At 39.4% G+C, this 26,718-nt stretch overlaps 1 protein-coding gene across 1 annotated transcript in view; it reads right to left on the reverse strand.

The window, feature by feature from the left end:
- The window catches only part of pde11a (phosphodiesterase 11a), a 35,567-nt gene that overhangs the window by 4,428 nt on the left and 4,421 nt on the right, over positions 1–26,718 (reverse strand). The window contains exons 3-18 of the mRNA XM_070838466.1: positions 19,201–19,290; positions 18,398–18,538; positions 18,168–18,232; positions 16,583–16,715; positions 15,153–15,228; positions 12,336–12,403; positions 12,143–12,235; positions 11,071–11,121; positions 7,831–7,977; positions 7,579–7,686; positions 6,099–6,208; positions 4,544–4,634; positions 1,209–1,309; positions 904–981; positions 734–797; positions 315–389 (exon numbers count right to left, since the gene is read on the reverse strand). Coding sequence (XP_070694567.1) covers positions 315–389; positions 734–797; positions 904–981; positions 1,209–1,309; positions 4,544–4,634; positions 6,099–6,208; positions 7,579–7,686; positions 7,831–7,977; positions 11,071–11,121; positions 12,143–12,235; positions 12,336–12,403; positions 15,153–15,228; positions 16,583–16,715; positions 18,168–18,232; positions 18,398–18,538; positions 19,201–19,290 — 1,491 coding nt within the window. The remainder of the gene's footprint in view (positions 1–314; positions 390–733; positions 798–903; positions 982–1,208; positions 1,310–4,543; positions 4,635–6,098; positions 6,209–7,578; positions 7,687–7,830; positions 7,978–11,070; positions 11,122–12,142; positions 12,236–12,335; positions 12,404–15,152; positions 15,229–16,582; positions 16,716–18,167; positions 18,233–18,397; positions 18,539–19,200; positions 19,291–26,718) is intronic.

Genomic DNA, 26,718 nt, shown 5'->3' on the forward strand with positions numbered 1-26,718 from the left:
CGTGTGCTTCCAGCTGAATGAAAAGGAAGGTCAGTGTTTGCTTTGAATCCTGTGTAGGAGGAGTTTTTTTTTAAGAATGATTGTTACACGGTCCACAGTTTGCTCTTGGCAGAGCAGCTAGGCAGTGGAGCGGTCAAGCTGACAATTCACTTTTCCCACACTATGAGACACAAGCTCTCATGTTTCCTACACAGTCAGTGTGTTTTGGAACTGCGGAGAAAATATATCTTCAGCACCATCAGCTCATGGAGGTCACAGAGGGGAAGAAAAACACTGCGAAAAGCACAAAAGCGGAGATGGTTCGGTGTACTCACAGAGGGCGTGAGCTTCAGCTCCGATCTCTCTCTGTCGCCCTGCTCAAAGAACTCGCTGGTCACCAACTCTGCCACCTGGCATGAGAGACAAGACGGATGTAGGGCTGCAACTAACAATTATTCTCATTAAAGATTATTATTTTCTATTGTAGATTGATTAGATTTGTCAAGCTATTCAGTTTACAGTCACGCAAGACAAAGAAAAACAGCAAATTCCCACAATTTAGAAGCTGGAACTAGGGAATGTTTGGCATTGTTGCTTGAAAAAGGACTTAAATGATTAATTGGTTATGAACATAGGTGCTGATTACTTCTGTTGACCAACTATTGATTAATCAGTTATTTCAGCTCTACATGAATAGTTCAGAAATACATCATTTTATGTACAAGAGTGAGAGATTTAGCCTTGTATTTCTCACCTTGCGTGATATTTCCCAGGGTTTAGTGACAGCACCAAGGTCACACGCTGTCATCATCATAGATCTGAGAGAAATCAGATTTATTTCATGCAGTATTCATCATATTAAAGAACACGTCTTAATTAGTTCACTTTCATGGAGTCACCATGTTTCTGTGTGCAGGGCATTACCTGCACATGTCTCTGTGAGCCTTCACGTTCCAGTTGTACTCTCCGTTGCTGACCAGCTCAAAGAAAGTGTTTCTGTTCCTGGGGAGGAAACATGACAAGTGCAGGTGTAAATGACATTACAGCCACAAGGGGGCGGTATCACCTAAAAGAAGCCCACAAACCTACAGCAGCCAGTGTACAGAGAGAGACTCAGTATGCTCCAGTGTAAATTAGTTGGCACACTGGATTCAGCAAAGCTCTGTGGACATCTGATCATCTGCAGATTTAACAGTTTAATAAGCAGTGTGGTGTTTAGCAGAACATACTCAAAGTAAAGTGTGAGGTCTGTGGCCAGAATCGATTGTTTCAACAGCTGCATGAGGTCACTATACTCTGTGGACGAGAGGTTGGAGAAGATATTGTGACCCTGTGGAGACACATGCAGAGACAAAATGATAAAAAAATCACTAAACATTAGCTTTTCTGCACAAAAACAGCCTAAAATAAAGGACCCTGATTAATGTGTGTAGCGTCTGTACTATTTACTTGAAGGTCCATATGACTTGTTACACAGGTTTATTTTCAGACTTTTGACATTATTTAAAAAGGGCTTGGCCTTTATATTAGACTGGCTGGTGTTGGCCTATCAAAGATCATTGGATTTAACATACAGATGCTGACATACTAATAAATCACAGCTGGAGGGATGCTGGTGTGGAATCATTATTTAATCAGCTTTTAAAATATTCTCTCTGGTCCACAACTCTTTCATAATGAAAATTCAAGGATCCTTGTTAAATGTATGCATATTTTTGGTTGAAGATGTTTTGGTAATCTTTATTATCTGATTAGATTTTAAGTCCAAGATATCAGTATAAGAATCAAATAATGTGTGTGGTCTCATCCGGGTTCACTCAATATCAGCTTTGCACAGAAATTTTGAACAAACAGAAAGTGCCTCCCTTTTTGTTAAATCATACTACACTTTTTCCATGGAAATTAAAATGATTATGTACCAACCATGTGAATAACAACACATATACACAGTGATAATGAAATGTTGTAAAAAGGTTGATTTTAGACCTCTGAATTGATGCTCACATCTCCATGTATTCAAGATATATAAAATAGGGATCCGTTATAAAAGATAAAGTAAGTATATGTTGTCAAGTCAGTATACCCTTTTATCTTTATGTTGCCAGATAGATCCATATAGGACTGTGCAATAGTAAGTCTACAAACTTGTGTCCCTCCATTATCACTTCAGAGAAATCACAAGCACAATCTGTGCAGCGGTAATAAGTGGTAATAAGTAAGAAGTAAGCATCATCTCTCACTTGAGGCTCTCTATCAAAAAAAAAAAAAACAAGCCTCTCCTCATCATGTATTATATATCCATTCAGCACTCAGGCTCCCTCCTCTAGAGGATGGTTTAAACGGATGGAGGTGTCAGTCTGTGGAGAAAATAGAGGATGTGGAGGTGATAACAGAAGTGAGACGATGATAATGACCTGCAGAAATAAGCCGACATCTTCAAAAACTGGATGCGACTGTTTCCCTTTAAAACTCGGAGAATCCAGGTCTAAAGATTGTCTGAGCGCGCCTTTGATTCCCTTCATGAGCTCATGTCTTCCCATGAAATATTGAACTACGTAACTGCAGAGACACAAAGGACCTCTCTCATTCTGACACAGTTGGAGCGGATTAAGGAGGGAGGCGAGTACGATGAATGACGAGAGGAAATAGAGAGATACAAAGGGAGTGATTTATGTTAAAAAAGTTTACATTTTAAATTAATGGCTTGCGTACGCTGGTGGATTCAATCCTGAGCTTTCTCTTCCACTTGAATTAGCCTCACTATTCATTTATATGCTAATAGGACAGCGGTTCAGTTCAACCCCACTATCAACAGAAACCATTATGATATTCCAAGCAAACATTTGTCAGCTTACTGTGTTGTCAGCACCATGATAATGAAGCCACTGGAACATACCCTACTAAGCCTCGTCTCAGCTGCTGCCTCAAAACGTCTTTAATTGCAACTTCACGGAGCCCAGTCACCTGGTAAAATTTCTCTCTCAACCAATTACCACTAAATCTATCGCCTCTGTAATTACATTGATTTAGGGGCAGCATGAGCTATTTGTTTACTCGCTCACATACAGCAGACATTGAGGCGCCACAAGGTTGCCTTCAGGCTCAGTATGCTTTTTTTTTTAAGGGAAAGTGGAGATTGCATTTGTTTATTAATTTAGATGGCCAGAAAGTTAAGTGTGAGACATAGAGACGTATTGTATTTCAGGACACCGCTGACTTCACAGGTGAGGAACCTTCGCCCAGTTAAGTGTACTGTGACGGTACAATGTGGTCACAAGTTACATTTAAGGAATAATTCAACATTTTGGGATATACCCTTATTCCACCACTCTCATGTCTGTCTGTTAATCTTCCTCTGTCTCTCTCTGTCTCTCTCTCTCTCTCTCTCTCTCTCACACACACACACACACACACACACAGTCCGTGTGTTATCTCTGTACTTGTCTCAGTTCTACGTCCTGACAGCTGTGCTACTATAATGCATACAGTTGATGGTTTGCAGGTTTGGGTGGCTGATTAACACATAGTTTTGCAGATTGGCTCTCATAACGGGTCCAGTGGCTGAACGGCACATCGTAGTGAACTACTACAATCTATGTTTTTGTTTTTCATTCATTTTATATAATTCCTTCTGTCAAGCAGGTTATGACTTAATCCGTTTTGAAATAACGAGAACCAAAAATACACTCTTTACTAAGAATTACTTTTACAGTCATTTATGTTCCTCCAGTGTCACTCTGACCCTCTGTGGCAGACACTGACACCTGACATCTAAGTGGCAGTATAATGGTATTGTAATGGAATAGTGTGAAAATAGTTGTAACTGTAACGGTATTATCAAGCACTCATATTGGCACTTATTAGTACTTTTATGTATTTGTGCTTGGTCTGAAAAAAAGTGGTTGTTAATCTTAAACTTGGGTTTTTGTAAAAAAAAATTGTTGTTATCTTTGGACAGGGTCAGGCTAGCTGTTTTCTTTATGCTAAGCTAAATAACATGCTGCCGGCTACAGCTTCATATTTAGTGCACAGACATGAGAGTGGTATCAATCATTTCATCTGACTCTCAGCAAGAAAGAGAATGAGTGCATTTCCCCAAAACGTAGAACTATTATATATAGACGTGTTCATTCAACTTTGTGATCATTTTGTTTGTGGTGCTGTTGAATTGTATTGTGCTATACTGACAGTGTTTCTATTATTTTGCCCACCCCATGTATTTCCCTGAGGGAAGGCTAAATAACACAAACACTTCTCTGCATAATGTTGTTGCTGCATTAGACTGCATCACTTTTAGCTACATGTTACTCGTAAACTGGCAACTAAAAGCACGTACTGATAAATTACAACCTGGTCTGTTTACAAGACACAGCAGAGAAAACAGTTTAAACCTTAAAAAGATGGTGTCTTAAAGAAAAGAAGCGTGTTAGAGTTGAGAAATCAGTTGCAGGTGGTGTTTAAATTGGCCTGTTGTGCATTTGAGTGTGTTGCACAAATACAACGTGTTGCACAAACACAACATTCATGGTAACTGCATTGCAGCACTCATTGGAACATAGTGCACCTCGCTCTGCAGGATCATAACAGCATGGTTGAAGTGGTGGTGCTCCAGTGTAGCAGAGGTCCCATAAAGTAGAGCAAGGGCTGAGCCCGTCCTGTCACACACACACACACACACACACACACAAACACAAACACAAAAGCACACAGGGATCAGGAAGAGGGATAATAAAATCAGCAATCAACACATACTGAGAAACAAAGTCTGCCGTTGAGTCTGTTGTAATTCCCTCACCAATTCACTTATGGCTCAATAATAAAAGATGCTGGAGAGCCTAAACTAAACTGCAGCTAAAATCCTGCAGTTCAACACTGATCATGATCATCGTTTCATGTGGAAAAAAATTATTTCAGTTTCTAATTTATTCTAACTTAAGTGTTGCTTGTATTTTCCACAGTAAAAGCACAGTTAAAATGGACATATGTGGGAGCTTTATTGTCTTGCTTTCACGAATGTTCAGTTTTAGGTCAGTATTTATCTGGTTTCCACTCTAGTTTTAGTAAAACAGTGGACTCAGGCAGTAATATGATTTTCATCGTGTTAGCTCTGTACTCCAGCACAGTGGATTTGAAATGACTATGAAGTAAAAGTGCGGAGGGTGTTTGAGGGTGTTCACATCACGTCGGGTGAGAATTGTAGGGATAGTCGTCCTCTCCGTAGAAACATACCAGTTATTGGTCTATGACCCTCAACATACAGGTGGCCCAACATTACAGGTCTGACACAACAAGAGCAGGGAAAATGTGCGTACGCTTGCAACAAAGTTATTGTGCAAAACAAGCAAAACATAAATTCTTTTAATATGCATTTATTTTTCTTACACATCCTAAACGTCAGCTACAGTACACCCTGTGATGAAGATGAACCATACTGCCATTGCTAATAAACTACAGACTCTTCAGGTCTGATGTTGGGACATGTTTTTTTTATTGTGGATCTAAATCTAAAAAATTGGCTGTAAGAGCTTTTTTATATCCTGTGACGTTTGTCACCGTAAAGACTCAACAATCCTTTTAATTCTGACCAATTTAGCTCAAAATAACGACCAACTAAAAAACAAATTATGTTTTGGCAGTTGATGTGATGATATGGCAACATTTCATGAATTAAAAATTGGTTAAAAGTCTTCACCAAAATCATTTAAACCAGCAGATAAAAATACAAAAATGAATGATTTTATTATTCAGCATTCATTTTTTTGTAGTTCATATTTTTAATTAAGCTTATGATTATGTCTTTCTTCAACTTTCTTTCCATCTCGGTTTCAGATTCATTTTACCATAATAACCTTTGTGAGGACAGAGAACGCTAAGTTTAAGTAATTTAATGGTGATTTTATCCGCAGATCTAAATACAGTCAACAATTTGCAGTCTCTTCGTTAAGCAGACCCTTATATAAGCCTTATACAACTTGCTGCTTGACTCTTGCTGATCTGGGCTGGACTGCTGCAGACTGCTGCAGGTGGGAAAACACACTATAAACAGTGCGTAGGAGGGAGCGTGCTTATGTGTGTGTATGGCACAGGGAGAGAGAGAGAGATAAAGTGGAAACACTTACTTCGCCTGAAAAGCGTTGTTGGTGCCCCTGTGGTCCAAGTCATGGCACACACAGCCTACAATAAGCGCTAAGATCTCCACCTCTGTCAGAGTCTCCTGGAAGCCTGCCGTCTGATTGGCACACAACAGGAAAAAGCCATTGAGAAAACAAACACACGAGCACACAAACACACGCAATCTTATTCTATGTAACTGTGAGGAGTACATAGAATAAAAATGAAAAGCACTCCAGCAGCAGCATCACCCTGAAAAACAGTATCTCCCTAGATAGCCAGTGGGACTGCAGTAACACAGTCACACAGAGAGCTTTATGGCTTGGATGAATGGGTTTTGGAGGCCATGTGCTGAGTGAGTCACTATAGGTCATTGTGGGGATAGCGGCAAAGATAGCACAGCCCTCAGCCCACTTATTAAAACACATGGCAGGAGAGTGGAGGGGCCCAGAACAGCTTACACACTACTATTTCATTTCCCTCTGCCAACAATCAATTCAGATGGGACACCATGCATTAATGCTGTGATTAATTGAACTACACTGTGGTGTTTGTATAACAGTGTATGTGTGTGTGTGTGTGTGTGTGTGTGTGTGTGCGTGTGCGTGTGTGTTTCCCCAAGGGCCCCCCAACCGCACAGAGTAATCCTCTTGGGGTCTTTATTCAAACAAACATCTGCGGTTTGCTGTGCTTAGTAATATGATGAGTCGTAATTTAAATCTCAGTGATTCAGAAATGTATCATGTACGATCTATCTTTAATAATAACAAGATTTCAAATAGCACTGAAGTCAGACATGCATTAACTGATTGACGGCAGCTGTTTTATTCATGCTTCACAATCACTGGCTCATTCATCAGCTGCTTGGCAACCAGCTGACTAGTGAGGTCCAATCACATCGATGCAGGTGTACAACGCTGCCATTCAACCCTAAAACCTCTCACTTTCACTCCGATCCCTTCAACGCTAACGCCGTTAGCTGCTGCAGCTTCCTCCACCACCATCAACTTCCAGGGGTAGATCAAGTATTAAGACTCTATTTAGGTAAAAGTAGCAATGCAATGTAAAAGTACTCTATTCTAAGTAAAAGTCATTCAAATTCCTGCTTAATTTTGATCTGAGGGGTCGTAAACACCCATACAAACATTATTTTTTTAATGATTTCAAACGTTTGCAAAATATTAAATGATTTTACCCCTTTGAGCCTCAAACAATTATTTAAATAAAATCATCTGAGAAGTTTAGAGGGGAAATCTCTCTCAGGTGGTGCTAACAACCTCTAAATGTAAATCTACTTCATTACTTTTCATCAAAGCCTACCTATTGATAGGTTTCATTAAAATCCAGTGTTCATGTATGTGTTGACTTCATTGCTGCTCTTCCTCAAATACCAAAGCTTTTTCTGCCAAATCTAAGTGCATGAATATTTGCTACAACTGGACTGAAATTGATCTACACGATCTACAGCTGTAACAGCATGAGCTTTACCGTTAGCATGGCAAACATGCACTGGCAGACATTGAAGGCATGTCTCCAGTTGTGGTAGAGAACCATTCTGTAGTTTTTTCTGACAGTCAGCAGCCATCTGCACAGTGTCTGGAGGGGAAGACGGAGAGAGAGCGAGAGATGATCACATGGGTCAGCAGTTGTCATGAGGATACATTAGGATTCAGCCAGCAAAGAAGAGCAAATTCAGTCAAGTATTCAATGGAAATAGATACAGAAAGTCAGTGCTCTCACCTCGTAGTCGATCTTAAATTTCTGCACCATTCCCAGCTCTATAAACATTCTCAGAGCGGCCGTTATCATGGCATCAACGTCCAGAGAGAAATCGTCAAAGGAGAGCTTATCGATGCCCAGCTCGCAAACAAGGGGAATGTTAGCAGCCTGTTTAAATGTGGAGAAAGAAAACATTTAAGAGGAAACAGAATATGAGTTCAGAGAGAAGAAGAGGATGCTGAGCCATTTTCAGATGATGCATGGAAACATGGAGACATGCTAATTAAGACTCTGAGGACTCATTTGGAGAGGGTTAAGATTAATGTGGGAGCCTTACCGAAGGATTGTCTACTTTCAGAGCTCATTGACAAACATAGTTGAGCAGTGATAATCATAAACAGATTTTTTTCCCAATTATTATTCATGAAGCGTCCATGTTTTCTACCTTCAATGTTGTCTAATGAGCGCTATGAGCAGATATATCTTGTCTGCCTCCAGTCGGCATTTATTATATGTCCATTTTAGGCTTTCTAACCTGAATCTCATTCCAATGAGTCAAAACTCTCGTGAAAATGTGTTATAGTTTCAGCACAGCCGTGTTTCTCCTTTCTCTTCCTCTCTAACAGCCACCAGAGCACTATGTTTCCATCACACATGTTTGCCTGTCAGGCCAGCAGGTATTCTCCTCTCTCTTAATTCACAGCCCCTGGTTAGGAAATGTCAGCCAGGTTTGTTTTCCGCTGTCATTTGCACTCCGGTGGAATCCCAGTCAAGTGTACTCTATAAGGCTCCATATGTAGAGCAGTTATGAAAGAAAGCGAAAGGGAGGGGCTGAAAGATCACAAATGCACACTGGAAAGCAGGGTTCCTAGTTTGAGGTAATGGCCACAGGGGGAAATCCTACACATGAAATTGCCGGAAAATAGGTCATGTATATATTTCAGAAATGTCATGCCAATTAAAAATGTACATATTTTCAGTTTTCCATTGTTATAAATAATTCATTGAGAATGATTGCCTGCTGATTGGAGTAATCAATTTCAAATACCACAATTAGTTTATTCTCATTGGGGAATTCTTGGCCCATATTTATGCTTGCGTGCCACCGCAGCTCTTTGGAGGAAGTGGAAAATGATGTCTAGAAGACAAGGTGCCATTAAAGTTAATGAGAGATTGTTATTTAATTAGAAACAGATATCTTAATTAAAGGGCTCATGAGCAAAACAAATGCATTATGAGCTTAAATTTCGGGGAAATCCAAGTCTATCTTACAGCCATTGCCTTGCATCATACTTTTGTTAAATGGAAGGGTTTAGCAGAATCATAATGAGCCTTTAATATTATTATTTTCTCTAATGTCTTAATTTAACTCAATATACAGCCTCCACATTAAAGAACGCATCTACAGAAGTAGGAAAACAATTAAATTATATTAACGCAATTACCTGCACCACCAGAGCTGATAGTCACAAATTGTAATCTACACCAAGAGCGTTTACACACTAAAATATAAAGGACAGACTGTCCTCACCAGTTCTCTTGGAAGGCACTAGCTGTGGCTACATGGACAATTTGTCTGAAATCCAAATGAAATCATTTTTATTAGATTCCAACGTATCTGTTGACATGGACATTAAATACAGCGATGACATAAGATGTGCATTTGCATGCCCCAAAGCATTTATTCAGAACGTAACTTTTTTTGATGTGCAAAGTGGTACCAACACCTGTGAAGCGTTAAATCTGCCAAAAATATAACAGAAGAAGAAGACGTCACTGTCACTCCCACACGTCTCAAACGTGCACAGAAAGAATAGATTTATTCCAACCAGAGAGAAACAATTTCAACAAGTGTTATTAGGCTGTAATATTTCTAATATTAGGGTCCATGTAAACACAGCTATTTTGTCTTTGAGATCTGAGGACAAGTGGCATCATTCCAGGTGACTGTAAGAAATGACTCCACATCATTCCTCATCCTTTACTTTGTGCCACATCTGTCATTTTTCAATCTTTTCTTACTATCTTATAAATCCCATGAAAAAACCAAACGAGACAGTTTAGTCCATCTCTCACCACTTTCAAACTTCCCTACTCTGCCTATGGCACTCAACTCCGAGCCTTTTCATTCCTACTCAAGCCATACACATTTTTTAAGAAATAGAATAGAATATCAGCTTTATATCTATAAAAAGTTTAGGTATTTTTCTTGCTATCAACTGTCGACCAGCAAAACAGTGTAAAGCCAATGGCTTGACGTGAATCACAGCATGTACACGTTTCGTGAGCGTTAGTGAGTGCGTCTGGCAGCAGGATGTTGTCTGTAATACTGACTCAAAATAAACTACAGTATGCATATTCTCAATGAAGGAACATGACACCCAGTGCAACAGTTGTTTTTGGGCAACAATGGAGCGCCACGGCACAGAGGAATAAGACATGCCAGGTTTTGGCAACAGAAGCAGTACTTAGTACCATCAATTCATTTAAACTTTTGTTTTGATGTTTTGATGTGTTCACAATAAGCACACATATGAAACCAGCTGGCTAACGCATATGCTGTGCATATAAAGGAAATAAACCCCCTGGCAGGTGGCACTGGGAAAATACAGGAAGTAACTATAACGCGCTATTTTGCTGGAAATAATTGCTGTTTCCGATAGTGAGAAAATGTGTGAATGATCCAGCACAGCAATATGTTGTTTGATGCTGTCTGATGCACTTATAGAAATCCACGTTTTGTGTAATTGTTGGGTTTGGGATTACTGATGCTTGTGGAATGAAAATATTCCATGTGTGCCACCAGAGCTCATTATCCATGAGTTAGGTAGGAGACTGTGTTGATGATGATGATGTTTTCTGATTTGCTCTTGCCGCATTTGTGCTGGAATAGTTCTGGATTTCTTTTGATTTGCTTGGAACAATACCTGTATCGTCTTGTGAAATTGGAAACCATTTCCTTCAGCAGAAGCAAAGCTTATTCCCATAGATAAGAAACATAAAACTGAAAATAGCATTTAAAGTCATGTGCGATTTATCCCGCCTTCACATAGGATAACGCCAGCTTTATCCTTTCATAGCAATATTAGTCCTGTTAAATGCTGTAAGAACAACCGATGCCTCACATGAGTTGTAACTTTAATATCTGCGTTGAGCTCTGTTGAGTTTAAAAACTTAATCAGCCCTCTACTGTAAGAAGTGAGAGAAAGAAATTGGTTTGCTGAGACAAATGTAACAATGACAACGGCGAGTATCTGCTACCTTGAATTTGTCAACTTCAGTCTTGGAGCAAGTGGCATGGTAAGACAGGACCTGCAAAATAACAACACCGTGTTACTCAACGTATTTTTTAAATCATTAAAACAATCAGTAGGGCTGTAAGAGAAGCAAGAACTGTGGGCAAGGCTGAAAATACTGCACACCGGTATTACGGCACTTCAGTGGATTTTCTAGATGAGGAAGTTGACACTCGACTCTAGAACAGTCTACAAGAGCAGCAATGTCAGCCCTGATTCCTTCGCCATGTTCCCTTCATTTCCTGAGAGAAATACCTTGCTCAGACTCACAGTTGCTTATTTGATCATAAATGCTCATGTTTATTCAGTGCTGCCAGAAGCGATGCATCTACATATTAGTTCATTCTGTGCTTCTCCTTTAAATGTTCTCTCCCTCTCCCTGTACGCTGCCTCTCCTATCATGAAACAGTGTGGTGCTAACTACTATAAAGCACCTGAAAGCTCCCTATTGTAATCTAAGGACATACTGTAAAGGCTGAGTAGTGCTGAATGGCTACATACTGCAGGGAAGATGAGGGATTGCTTTTCACTGCCTCTCATTAATTTTCAATAAAACCTTTGTGAGAATGTTATCTACAAAGAGAGATCAGCACTTTCTTCGTGCGTACATTCTTGTGGAAATACGAGACTAAAAAAGACCCCTGAGAGAGAATAAGTAAGAAGAGGTTTTATATTAGCCATGCTGCAACGGTTGTTTCCACAGACTTCTGGGTAAATGTTTCAGCACAGAGCATAAGTGGACTGGGGAGGGAGAAAGATGCCGTTGTAGGTAATAGATAGGATGCACAGGGGAAAAAAATCATCAGAGAGGGGGCATGACGCTAAAGTGAACACACTGAGCATGAACAGGCATGACTAAAGGAAGCCGAAATATAAGGCAGCAGAATCAACTTAAGTCAACACTCTGAAGCAGCATTACAGTTTGCATAGTAATGTGTTTGCAAATATAAGATTTTTTGCTCAAACAATTGCATATTTTCATTTTCAAACTCTGATGTTGAATGGGAATTGAATTGAATGGGATGCTGTGTTCTTACATCCAAAGCCACAGACTGCTTGGCCCAGGACTTCTTCACCTGGTCGTACATGATGGTGTTGTTGATGCCCAGTCCACAGAAGATCACAAACGCCTCAGAAAAGAACAAAAAGCAGACATATTCAACTCCAGTAGTTTCCAATAAACTCACAGGCTACTGTATTTTGAAAATGAAATACAAGCCAGTGTCATACCTCAAAGAGACGCTGGTCTGCGTCATCGAATGGTTTCCCATCGAGTCTGTTCAGCACTTGCGCGACACCTGATACCACAAAGTCAGTTTATCCGCACAATAAGAGCTCCAGTGCATATAACCTGTCTCTAATTAAAACAGGATCAAACCTACACACTCCTGGTCATTGACTAACATGCATAATCAATGGAAATTAAGCTGAGACACAACATCCTATCACATAAATAGCAGCATATTCAGATATCCTGCAACAGCGATCTCTAATGTGTTAAACTATATTAAAAACCTCAACAGACTTAATGAGAACAGCTGTAGCTACATTTATTATAATGACACTTGGTTATACACAACAACAAAAATGCAGTACTAGTGCAATTGGCATTAAATTAATGTTATCATTGACAGGGCATCAAGTTATTGTCCACAGTGCTGCAGTGGGATTGAAGCCTTTTCATTTGACAGCAATATTCCCTGTTTAGATGGCTTCTCTCATCATCTAATTAAAAACAGTGAAAGGCTTTGTTGATAAAGCATAAACATTTAATTGATAGGGGCCAATTTCATTGTCACTGAGAAAAATGTGCTAAAAATTAATTACACAATGCATTACCATTTTTATTTATCAGTCTAGGAGGTCAAACAAACCGGCTAAAGTGACATTTTAATTTCAGTGTACAGCTGGAGATCCACAGAGGTGAAACAGGATTAGTAGTGAAGCTGAGAACAACTTTCATTATGGTGTCATTAAATTAAAAATACACCACATTCCTAATGTCACAAATGTTATTTTTCACGATCAAAAACATAATATGACAGTTATTTACATCTCTTTTTACTTAGTTGATGCATAGTGTTCTGTGCCTGTACAACATACAGTTGCATGTTAGATGGAAGAGGAGTTTCATGTTCTGCTTAGGGCCTCACAACTTAGATTAAATTAAATCTTCTTTGACTCAATGTTGTGAGACAATAGAACATGAAAAGCTCCAAGGGGGATGAATAATGTAAGTTAGAAACACACTAGAGGATGTTTAAAATTCTAACATTGTTCCAACTGTGAGAGGCCTCAGCGTCACACATTTAATGCCTGATTTTTACAGATTAGGATCTCAGTCGAGCCCACTGCAGTCGGGTTTCTCTCACCGTCACCATCTATTCCTGTTAACCCCGGGAACACCCTGGACAGGCCGTAATAATGTGTCACGGGGCTGTCATTAACCAGCTGAAGCCAAAGGACCACGTTCACATTTTGTCCTAAAATTAAGCATGTTTAATAACGCGATCACCTACAACGAATGTCCATGGTAACCAGTCCAGGCTGAGAACGTGAAAATCAGCCATCACAAAACATGGTTTAATGCTCGTCAGAATCGCCATCATCTTGAATGTGTTCAGCAATTCAAATGGAATCAAAAACGAAATATTTAGGCTAGACAAAATATCTTTTAGAATTTTGGGTAATTGAATTTAAAAAATGAATAATGCAAAAGCAGCCAGCTACATTTTTAAAAACTTTCATTTTATATTGATAAAGGAAGCGCTGATGTAATTTTGATATTTAACATTAAAGCACATCACAACAGTATTTCTTGTGGTTATGTTTTGAAGGAGCTGGCTGTAGCCTTGGCAAACGACACAAAGACATTTGTTTTATAACTGAATGTATCCTTGACTTGAGAATTTCATCTCCCTCTGCTTTGTTTGTATAATGGGTTTTCACTCCAGATCCTCAGGTGCCACCCACACACATTGCATTTCTGTGTCCCCTCATTCTTCCTGTTCATCTTCTTTCTCTTCCCTCTCCCCTCCCCGACAAATGCACTTACACCTACGCACACAAAAAAAAAAAAGCAAGTACACATGGACATCACACACACACACACACACACACACACACATGCTTGTCTTAACTAACCATCAGCGGCAGATATGCTGATCACTTTGCACTCAAATAAAACTAATGACTTCCTGCGTCAGATCTCAGCGGACCAAGTGGAGCTGCTATCATTGCTCCTCCCTCCAACAGCCAGCACCAAACCCAGACCAGAGATCAATGATTTATCAGAGTGTCAGTGTGGCGTTGGCCTGGGGCTGATTCACAAACAGAAGAAGGGAACTCCAGCTCCAACTGTGGAGTGATGGTGCAGCACGGACCTAATCATACACATGCAGCCTCAGCTCCCCTCTCCCCTATTGTCTACTGCGCAGCAAAAATGGAAAAACAGGAAAGAAATTTGAAACCTACGTTGCGAGTGCATGAGAGTCTTACATGATGTTAGTATCTGCATCATCTGTCTTTTGGTTCGGGGCTTTTTTCATGGTTTGGACTAGTTCCAAGAAATCCACTTAAGGTAACAGTTCATCTTAATGTGATATCAAACAATAATATTTAAGATCATTGTGAGCTTTGTGGAAACAGTTTGGGGAAGGTGCTTTTTCAACACGACACCGCTCCTGTTCACAACGCAAAGTCCATAAACAGTGCTGGAAAAACTTGACCTGAAACAAGACGAACTTCAACTTCCAGCAGCTTTGGGATGAACTGGGACGCCAAAAACAAGCCGGGCTTTACTGCCCGACATCAGTGCCTGACCTCACTAACGCTCTTGTGGCTGAATGGGATCACATCCCTGCAGCCAGGTTCCTGAATCTTGCGGAGAGCCTTCCCAGGTGGGTGAGGGTGGGTCACATGAGTGTTACAGTCAGGTGTCTGTATACTTTTGGCCATATAGTGTACTACACTACTCTAACTTTAATCTAATAAAAAAAAAAAGTGCATACACAAAAATAAGTTTAGTAAGTTAATTTGTTTACTTACCAATGATTTGGTGGTTGCTGTTCCATATGGGAACACAAAGCACAGAGCGGATGTGGAAATCCGAGAACTGGTCTGCCTAAGAAAGGGAGTGTAAATACAGTAAACAATGGTGGTTAACATCTATCTTGCTCTGACTCAGAATTGACTGGGTATTGAACCTCAAAACTGTCTGACTATCAACCAAAACGTTTTCATTTAACTAGGCCTAAGAGGACTAAGAGGCCTTTTGAAGACATCACCCTCTGTCTCAGGAAATTGTGATTGACTTTTCCACTAATTTCTTAATTTCATGGACCAAACAGACTGATTAATCAAGAAAATGACAATGTCAAATTAATTAAAATAACAATAGTTGCAACCCTACTTGTGCACTTGTTCTTCAATCTGATTCATGTTCAAATGAGAATTTTGTTAATTTTAAACTAGATACAGAAAACTGCTTCTAGCTGCTTTGTTGTAATACAGCATTAAGCACTGATGCATTTTAGGCATTTAAAAAGAATATGAGATACTCAAGCATAGTATTAGCACTAGTGTTGAAAGATTTAAAACGATATCCAGCTCTCTAGTATGAAAATTTTCACCACTGGAGTATTAACTATGCATACATGGCTCACCTCTAATGGAAGAGCGAGGCTACATGGAAATATAGGAGCTGCAGGATGGGGTGTACACCCCTTCAGTGAGAGCCTGCTGGTAGCTTTTAAACCCTGTATACATTTTCCATTTTTCTGTCACTGCTGCTTAAGACTGACCACATTCATGCTGCCTCTAGTTGGACGGGGAGTGGACCGCTATGCTAGCCACTGAGGGGTTCTGTTTGGATCCGAGCAGCATCCGCACCTGCTCCTGCAGCTGTCACTTCCTAGTTTGAAAGGACTTTTGTCCTGCAGAGATCAATGAACAGCTGACAAAATGGAAAAATCAGTAATTTGTAATTTCTCCCCATGTGGTGCCAGTAAAAAAAAGAATTAAAAAATAATGCTAGTTATAAAGAAGTACTAAGTCAAAGGCAGCTGAACTTTATGTTTGGTCTTAAAGGCATTTCTAAGGGGAAATAGAGCCATCTGTCTACCCATCAAAATGCCTACTAATATTGCCATCCTGACATCGATAGCCAGGCGTTTTCGCAGCCAATAATGAATCCTATGTGACTTTATTGACTCGCATGTGACATCAATGTGTGAACATCCCACAGAGGTTTAAAATGCCAGGGACTTCACACTAGCCAGTGGAGCTAAAGACGCCTTTTCAATGAGCGGTGAAACATCAAGCAGTAAACCTTTTTGAGTGAGTACCTCAGAATTACTATGATCTGAATGATTATGGTCACAGGCATTTTCCATAATGGCTCTTCTGTAATGCTTGTCGAGCTCATTTCACTTAGATAGATGATGTCAAAATGAAAATGTTTGTTATTGTGTGTTTACCTCAGCATCAAAACGAGGATCCTGATAGGCATCACTGATGTTCACAGGTAGACCTGTGGATGCTACCAGCTCTGCAATACTGTTGTTGATGAGCCAGTCTGAGTAAGATGATTTCTCCATACTGTCTTTGAAACTAGGGGTCAGAAAATAAGAGGGGAAGATGAGACGGAGATATATATATAAATATTTATGCAAGCTTGCAAAAGGACATTCTTATATCTCCATATGGACCCTCTTTTACGTTGACTTGCATTTAATGAACTTCTCATATAGTAGTATCAATTAGCTTCTCCTGCAGTTTATGAAGTAATGAAAAGTTAATTGTATGATTGTCGTCCTCATTGCCAAACACCCCCACACTCTGCCACAGAAACACTTGTATTCCTGCACAGACTTCCCATTCACATTTATTGCAGTGGGCTGTCGCTGATGTTTTACCTTCAAACACAACAAGGTAAATGTTCAGTGTGGCTCATCTTGTCTTAGAAGATTCGAATAAAGATGGAGAGAAACTGATGTAAGATCTTTTGAATCTCTTGGATGTGGTGATACAGCTGTGTGTGGACGTGAAACCCACGGTGCAGCAGGGAATGAACCTCATGGGTGTGATGGAAAGATAGAGACCTTATCTCCCTTTCTTTCTTGCTCTCTTCCTCTTTTCAGTCTCTGTCTCTTCCCTGTCTCACGTCTGTCATTTAGCTGCCACAGACACACTAGCAGCACTGTACTCTCGCTCAACATTATCCCCCCCATGGGGACGGCTGGGGATTGTAAGGCACATTAGAAATCCTACAGTACGCTCGCCTTTTGACACCAAATTTATTAACTTAATTACACACGTAAATCTTGCACAGCAGCCCTTGTTATTTACCTTTAGGAAGACTATTGTCATCACAGAGATACTGTACTTTTGTCATTTCAGCTAGGTTTGAAATGTTGTGTAATTCTATCACTTGAAATCACAACCTTGCTATTTATTTAATAGAAACACAGACTTGGAGTGTGTTTGTTGGAAAGGCTTAGTTAGCCAGTGAAACAGAATACCATTTCTTTGATTGCTACTAATTTCTCACTACTGGTTGCTCTTGTGTGGTGGTATATTTTTTTTTTAATTCCTGTTGTGGTTATCACTTCTGCCTTCAAGTGTCCATATCAGTTATGGCAAGTGCAGGACTCAGGGGATGATTTGTCTTCCTTTCAGCATTGGTTTTCACCCATAAACATTTCTCCGCTCAGCCATGCCTAGCAGTGGAAAGAAGCAGCAAAACCCAATTAAGTAGGGCTCCAACAGTATGCCTTCTATTCAGAATCAGCATATTACTCCCACAGCACTACAGAATATTCAATTTTTATACTTCCCTTATTTTTTTTGTCCTTAATGGAAGCTTTACAGATTTAAACAAGGCTCTGTGCAGAATTTAAAGGTGCAGAGGTGCAACAAGCAAATAAAGGTGGAAATATGAGTATTTAGTGAAAAGGTTACTTGTATGAGAAGTGAGAAAATAGAGGCCAAAGCTATCTTTTTCATGCGGCGAGGCATTATTGAGAAGCAAAGTACGTTTTAACACTGAAACACCATACATACCTGTTTTCAGTGTCTGCGCTACACTTAGGGGACAGCAGCTCAAACGACTTGGTGAACTTTACGACCTGAAAGATTTGAAAGGGAAGAAATCACTAAAGCTCCTGGAAAAACTGCATGGCGGTGTATAGTATTCAGTGATAAAAATCGAGGCAGACAGACAAAACAGACAAATGTACAGACAGATAGACACATAACCAGCAGGACAGCAGAGAAAAAAAAAAACACAGTACCGGTGACTCAATGTCCTCCAGCAACTGAACAGAACAGCGCTCGCACTTTAGCAATGTCTGGGCACGGTGCATGATCTTCCTAACAATCTTCTCCAGGTCAGTCTGCTCCTCAAACAGGTCATTGACTACCTCCAAGAGTGCCTGAACACAGCGAGAGCAAAAGATACCATTGGCATTATTCCCAATAATCTGAACCACAAGCTGCAGTGAAACTCACTAAATAAGAAAGCTGTCAGCTGGTAATAGTGAAGACACTTTAAATAAAGATGCTTTACTTTACTCAGCTGTTAGAGCATGATTATTATTATTATTAGCCTTCAACCACAAACCAACAGGATGATATAACATGATTAGTTTCCCCAATAAAAGTAAATAAGGCCCTTTATCTAAGGCAGCGCCAATCCAATTTAATACACAAGCACATAAAAATCATGTGGTGTAAAGGGAGCTCTCCTCATTTCTTCTCTCTGTTCACTGAGCTGTGCTCTCATTATGTTCTCTTCCATCACAGATCAATGTGTGACATGAATTAGTGCATCTCTTAACATTCCCTAGGATATTTAGATCATGGGCCAGGCCCCAGTCTGGATACAGGCCCATCCCCCACTACACATCCAGAGAAAACGTCCATGCAGGGCTGCATGCTGCTCTGTGATCCCCACTGCAGTGGCAGCAAGTGGGCTGCTGCTGATCAATACTTAGCCTCAATGTCAGCATCAGGGGGGAGGAGGTAATGCTGATCCCAGGGATGGAGGGGTGGGGTGGGGTGGGGTTATTTTCCCGGTTGGCCCTATGGCCCTTACCCGACTCCTGTCATACTCCTTCCTTGAGGCGGCGAAGAGTTGGGCATTAGAGATCGCAATACCACAGAAAGGCAGGTACATCTGCAGCACCTGTGGACACAAAATGTAGACCTCTGTGATCACCCAGCTAAATGCAGCAAAAAAAAGACAGGGTTATCGATCAAAGATAGACCCGCATGTCACAAAATAACTGCTTTATTATAGCTTTATTTTTTAATGCAGCTACGTAATGCTCGCTAGTACCTTTTTAGTGTATCTTTAAATGCGCTCTGTGGTGTTTTCAAACTGTGGTGTGAGCAGTAGTGTTTTTTATGAGTGGGCCCCCATTTTGTCTGTATCATACATGTACATGCGGTCAATGCAATACACAGTCCTGCCAGTGTTTTCATGCTGTTCCACTCATCCACAGAGACGCACAGAAATGAGCCAACAGAGGCCGTGAAGAACAACAGTGTTGACTGGTAAACACAATTGATGTAGGATTTAGAAAATAAGCTTTGCACTTTTTTTAGGAGGGGGGAGACACATTCAGTCCATTTGTTAGAGCTCAGGCATGCTCACAACATGTTTGGTGAGAAACACTGGCAGTAAACATGACTTGTTTTGTTAGAAAACTCATTTTAATGTTGGAGACAATTTTACAGCTGCCTCGAAAATCAAAGCTATTTTGAACAACAACAACAAAAAAGAAAACTCAAACAAAGAGTGAGTGAGTAATATTTTCATTCAAGAAAAACTTGGAATAAATGACAAATGGTCTTTCATTGGCATAATTACTTGCTAGAACAAATAAATCAATTCATCTGACATTTCACCATTTGACTGAATAGTCTGACTTACTCTGCCTTGGGCTGATAACATGAATTCCTTATTTCACTCATATTTTCTTCCCATAAATAATGTAATCACTTGATGTAGCCAAATGACTGTAGTTAATATACATCCTGAAATCGAATCAGCGTCCTACTAGCGTGGAATTGAACTACATTTCTTTCTTCCTCACCACTGTTGATTCATAATGAACGTCAATATGCATTCACACCCTGCAGGGGATGCAGAGAGGTGGCTGAAACTACGCGCTATTAAGACAGGTGTGATGTGAATACGCAGGTTGAATTCTATACTGTAAGACTATAATTACCCCACAATGGAGCCTTATCTGAGAAACACTCAGCCCCAACATGGAATCAATAGAATTTAGGTTGTGCGCTTCCTTACTCTGCCTCTTTGTTTAGTTATCCATCTTTAGCATCTGGCTGCTGTGTAAACAATACAATCAGTACAACAAACCCACTAATATTTACCAGCCCTCAGCACGACCTGAGGGTAGGGACACTACAACAATACATGAATGGGAAGTTACTCAGCTGTGGTCGCTGATACAGGGATATCTCTGTCACCTTTTAGAAAAGATAATGTGTCAGTTACTCGTCAGCCACAAATGAAGATGTAAAGTACAGAATACTACTAATGCTGTGTTGATGACTGGGAAGACACTTAAAAAATATTTTTCAGGTGGCCCTCAAGTTCACAACTATGAGTTAGGGACCCCATGTGGAAAAAGGTCACGTGCAGTTGAGTGTGCCAGAAATTAAAAAACTAATATTGTCTATTTATATATGTCTGATATGCTTTATTAGAACATGCGTATAACATGTATTCATACTTCAGTATTGTACATTTGGAGCTTCTTCCATGCTCTTACAATTGATTCATAAATTCGCTCGACGACTTGATAGCGCTAATTGCCAGGGTCATGATAATTGTAGACCTAAAAATGGCATCACAGACAGGAAAAGGTTGAGAAACACTGCTCTAATTGCTCCATTTTCTCTTTACAATCAAACAGGTCTCATGGGTTACCAAAATATCTTTGATTTCAGTGGTAGTGTGGCTATCTGAATTCAAAGAGCATGTAGACAATAGTAAGACTGAATTGTTTATTCTGTAGAGAAACTCCACTGACAAAGGAGAAAAAGAATGAGGAAACATACACAAACACTGATGGAGTGGGAAAGCATGCATGTTTATAAATCAGGCTACAAATCTTCAGCAATCTGTTAACCAGATTTTATACACAAAGCTTGAAACATATAAGCTTTGTCACTCTTCTTTTGGACGTATGTTTGCTTTGTGATGTCTGTTGTATTTTAGAGAACCATAATGGAGATATGACATTTAATAACTTCATTTGTTTCATGCATAACAAAACAGGATTAGATGAAAATAAACAATAAGTAAAAAAAATATATTAACCATAGCAATAGCAATAAATGAGGGAAAAGCAAACAAAAACACATTGAAAACAATACAATAAAACATTAACGATGATACCAGCAAAGTTAACCCAAATTAAAATGTAAATTAAAAGTCTTTTTTGTTCATATTTCATGGGAGTTTGCCGCTCTAAGATGCAAGGGGAGGTTGTTCCAGAGTTTAGGGCCATATAAACACAAAGCAGCCTCACCAGATTTCTTGTGGGAACTTCTAAAAGAAAAGCAGTAGAAGATCTGAGAGCTCGTGGCTTCACTGTGTTTTTATCCTCAGCGGTTGTAGCTACTGATATACAGAGTTACAACACAACACAACAGTATCATAATATCCACTCATTTGTACATTATGATACTGTTTAGAATTATGCTAAGTACAAATTAAATCACTAAATCAAAAACATTTCTATTCATAATGTGATGTGAAATATTACTCTGTCATGCCAATGAGTAAATTAACTTTATGCACTTCATTCAGTCATTATGCATAATCAAGCACTGTATGCAATTGTTTTCAGACACGGAAAACAGATGATGCTGAGCAATAAGCTCACACATAATGCTATTTCAGCTGTCCTATGGAATTCTCTAATAATGATCTTACCAGGAAGACAGCGGCCATCAATAGCCCCAGCAGGAGCAGATTCATTAGCAAGCAGGACTTTGGGGATCTGCCTGTGGAACAGGCAAACCTAAGAAAAGCGCTGCTCTCTCTAATTACATTCTGTCAGGCAGGCCATTATACAAGGTTGCATTACAAACAAGACATTTTTGCCTAGAGACCTGTGTACTGACCAGTAAAGAGTGGTTTAATAACGAAACTCACTGGCCAAGGCCTTGGGGACAGTCAGTTCCTCTAACCTCAATGACCTTCTTTTCTACAACTGGAATTTCATATGAGGCAAGCCACTCAACTCAACTCAACTTAACTTTCTTTTTATAGCACCTTTTAAACAAACATGCAGCCAAAGAAAAATCATAGAATTTTGCAAGACCAAAAAATTACAACAAAATGTAAAAAATGAATAAAAGTCACTAAAATAACTAAACACTAGGGATAAAAATACTATTAAAAACAATAATTACAACATAAAAACGAATCCAACAAATGACAAGGCTCCTAAAGTACAAGCCGGATATGTCATACAGATATGTCTTAATATTTCTTTTAAAGATGTCCACAGAGGTGGAGACTAGGACCGCAGTGGCAAAAGGCTCATTCCTCATGTGTATTTGTTGAAATTTGATGACGACAACTAGGAGGCCAGCTGCAGAGGATTTGCTGGGTGGATATCTAAAAAGCATGTCTGAGAGATAGGCAGGCACTGTTCTGTGATGTAAAAACTAGTAAGAAAATCTTAAAATCAATTCTAAAACTCGAACTCAACCGATGCAGTGACTTACAATAGGAGTTATACGTGCTCTCTGCCTGGTCTGATGTTCATCAAGACTCGGGCTGATGCGTTCTGGTCGACAGTATCAAAGGCTGCACTAAGATCTGGGAGGACTGGGGCTGACAGCTTATTTGATATATATTTGTGTTAATTCTCAAATCGTTCCTCCCTGACTCAACTCACAACTTCTTCTAAAATATAAGAAAGGGAGGTTAGATACAGGTCGGTGGGTGCTAAAAACGCAGGAATCTAAATTACTTTTTTTGATAAGTGGTCTAACCATGGCAGTCTTTAAAGGGAAGGTGTCTGTAAACAAAGAGCGGTTAACAATACTTAATAATTCCTCTGACAGGCAGTATAAAAAATAGTTTTTTAAATTAAAAACAGTGGGGTAAATATAGCATCAAGCACGTAAAGGGTTTTAACTCAGAGACAACCTTTCTAATTACCTCTGTATCCACCAGAATTAAAGAGCCTGGGGAAATCACACAGCCAATATGCTCTCTCACCACTTATCATGTGAATAGCCAATACTAGTTGATTTTAAAAGGTGTGTTCACTTTGCATGTGTGCTATGGTGAAGGCATTCTTCTTTTGCCAAGAAATGTTCTCAGGAACGAAACTGAAGCTTTTCTCTGATCTCACACGAGGCTTTCTAGCTTGTATCAGCAAAGCTCATAGCAGTTTAAATACACTTGGCAATCATTGCTTCTTCTGAAGGCGACATCAAATATTTACGGAACAAATCTTACAAACTAAGTTACTGACCAAGTGACTGTTACAGTGCCAGTATCATCTACATAAATAGCAAAATTAATACAATGTAATAAAGGCTATGTCACAGTTAAGGTGAAAATGACTGATCCTGTTTCCTGCCTTTATGCCACTATAAGATTTAGAAATTAAAATTTTATACAACCAAATTTAGCATTCAAAATATACTTTATTGTCAGTCTATAATTTATGGGCACTAATACATCATGGCTATTAAACACTGTACCACACCAGTAGTGCTGCTCAATAGCTATTATCCATTAATAATTAAACTGTTGTACACATCGCAGGTACATGGAAAAAAGCCAGGAGCAAAGAGCTTACAACGACTGGGCAGCGGATGTTGCATTAACAGCAGCAGTAACATCAAAGTAGATCAAGCCTTTGTAAACACTTACTGCTCCCCAGACGTATATACTAGTGGCCATCATAGATACTTGAAACTTAATTCTGGAAATATGGAACCTTTCAAATTAAGGTGACTCTTTTCAAGTTTTCTTGGATTGTAAACACAAGTTCACACAAAACCTAAAAAGTGAAATGTCTTTTCTTTTATAATTCTTTAGATGAGTTGTAGTTGGTGATAGAGGACAAGAACTTAAAAAGAAAGACTGAAGTTTTGTGTTTTGTATCATATTTCATAACATCAATGTTCTGCCACCACATTTGGCAGTGATATAAGGTTGTTTACACATGCTAATTTCACATCTGAGAAAATGAGTGTAATCAATTAGCATCAATAATTAAAAATGACATAAAGAATGAATTTACTAATCAGCGAGTGTAGTGTGCCTGGGCCTATTTGCATGTTACGGACCTGGAAAGTGAATCGGTGAAGGTAAGCTTGTGTTCAGCTCAGAAATTCGAGAGGCTAAATCTTCCTGTTGCATTTTTGTTAGTGTCAAAGTGCTTCAAACGTCTGTGGGTCTTCCAGAAATGGTGACTATCCTTTGAGGCCACAGCCCTTTCTAAAACACTGAGGTTCCACTGGTAAATGGGAAAATCCTTTGCACTGTTTGTTGACCTTTCCCCTTATAATAATTATCCGTTCAAGGTCAAATTGGAAGCATTTACTCCGAGGCAGTGAGCCACAGTTCATTCTATCAAAGTCAGCCCAAAATAGATGCAGCCAGTCAAAAGAACAGAGCAACATTTTATCCTCTGTGTCACTGATAGCTGATGGACTAGTGGTGATGATGTCTTTCAGACACTCAAACCAAGTTTTTGAGGCTCATGTGATCCTTGATCTTGCATCTTACCATTTTTCCATACGGCCATCTTTCACAAAGTGTTTTAAAATAATTTTGTTGGTTAATTTATCAGCCGTTGGTGTCAGCTGTTACCAACAGTTAAAAGTAAAAGAAAATAAATCATAGTTGGCATCGTGTCGTAGTATGTATCGGTCAGGCGTTCATTCAGAGACAAAATGATGGGGACTTAACTTTCTCAACAAAAAAATCCCACTATCACACGCAGCCCTTACTTTTTGGTTTTTGGTCCAAATTACTAGACATCCATGCTATCCTGTAAGTGGACAAATGGCTCTAATCAAGGCAACCAGACATTAGGCTGTATTTGTCCTTGTTCTTGGTTTACTTGTTTTGAGAGCTGCCCATTCAAATATCACAATTTGTTGTAGCAGGTGTGAATCTCCAACTTTAGCATCCCTCAGGGTACAGTTTTGGGTCCTCTTCTTTTTTCACTTTCAAAAAAATTTACTCATTCTCTTAATTTGCATGTTAAAAACGACTTTGTATTGCACCAGGTTGTAATGGTCACTCCTCGAATTTCTCTCATTTGTAACTAGATAATATTGAAAACAGGATAAAAGACTTGTAGCTAAAGAGCAAATCCTGACCTACCCCATCTTCCCCTCTATCTGCTCCTCTGTGAGACGTAGGGCAGCTGGAGCTGTTTTTATAGTTTGGGGTCCCGATTGGACACTGTATGTCATTCACATGTATGCTTTAACCACATATTACAAACTCATGAAAATGTCTACCTGAATAATGCTTTTTATGTAAAATGTAATCAAGATAATAGCACAAGATGTATAGATACTATAGTATGATGAGGTTACTTAAGTCAATAACTATATTCCGCTATAGAAGATAATGACATAGAGCAATTACACATGGGTAGAACCATTATCCATGCTCCCCACAGGACTCAAATCCTGCATGGTAGAAACACAACACAATTAAGGCAGGGTGGGATTTAAATCCAACTATATAATGTGCATTTAATATCCTATAAGGTTTCAGTGCATAGAGAACAACATTTGTTTTAATGTAGATACACTAAAATCTGTAATGACATCTGCTATTGCAGTATAATTTAAAGCACTGAAAAGTGTGATACATTTCCTTATCACAAGGTCTTCCATAAAAGCAGAGCTGCAGCTGTGCTGTGCAGGGGAGCTTAGTGTGTTCTCTGATGCTAGCATTGCATTTCATTACTAATTCAGCTCTAGCCATCCCAAGCATTAGTGTGATGTTAATGCAATGTGAGACGTACTGAAAACATGGGAAAGAAAAAAAGAATTCCTAATCTGCATCTGTTATGAACAACGGATAGAGATGTCTAGAGTCGAGAGAAGTAATTTTGACAGTAGAGCCCAGATGGGGAAAAACATAGAACAAGTTTTTTAAAAAAATTACAGTCATTTTCTACAGTGAAACCTAACTCTGAAATATGTGCTTTCATGTTTCATCTTTTCTCCCCTTTAGGGGCTCATAGCTGAGATAAGAGAACAAGTCAGCATGTCAGCTACAGCAGTGTCAGCTATCTATTCAAATGTGCCGATAGACTAAACACGTGCTCCTCATGCCTCTCTGATGATCGCAATAAGTCAAATAAACAATCATTTACAAACAGAAGACTGTCTTGATCCGTGTGAGATGTAAGAACCCCACCTGCTTTAACATTTTATATTTGTATATTATATTCATCCACTGACACGGTCTTTGTTTTTGTTGCAGCTGCCAGCTTGACTGATCTATTTACAGACTGAGCTGATTCACAAAGGGGTAAAATACTAATAAATAGTAGTCATCCAAGAGCATGCTTCAGTCCTCATA

This window comes from Pempheris klunzingeri, chromosome 10 (assembly GCF_042242105.1).
Source record: "Pempheris klunzingeri isolate RE-2024b chromosome 10, fPemKlu1.hap1, whole genome shotgun sequence".
Lineage (NCBI taxonomy): Eukaryota > Metazoa > Chordata > Actinopteri > Acropomatiformes > Pempheridae > Pempheris > Pempheris klunzingeri.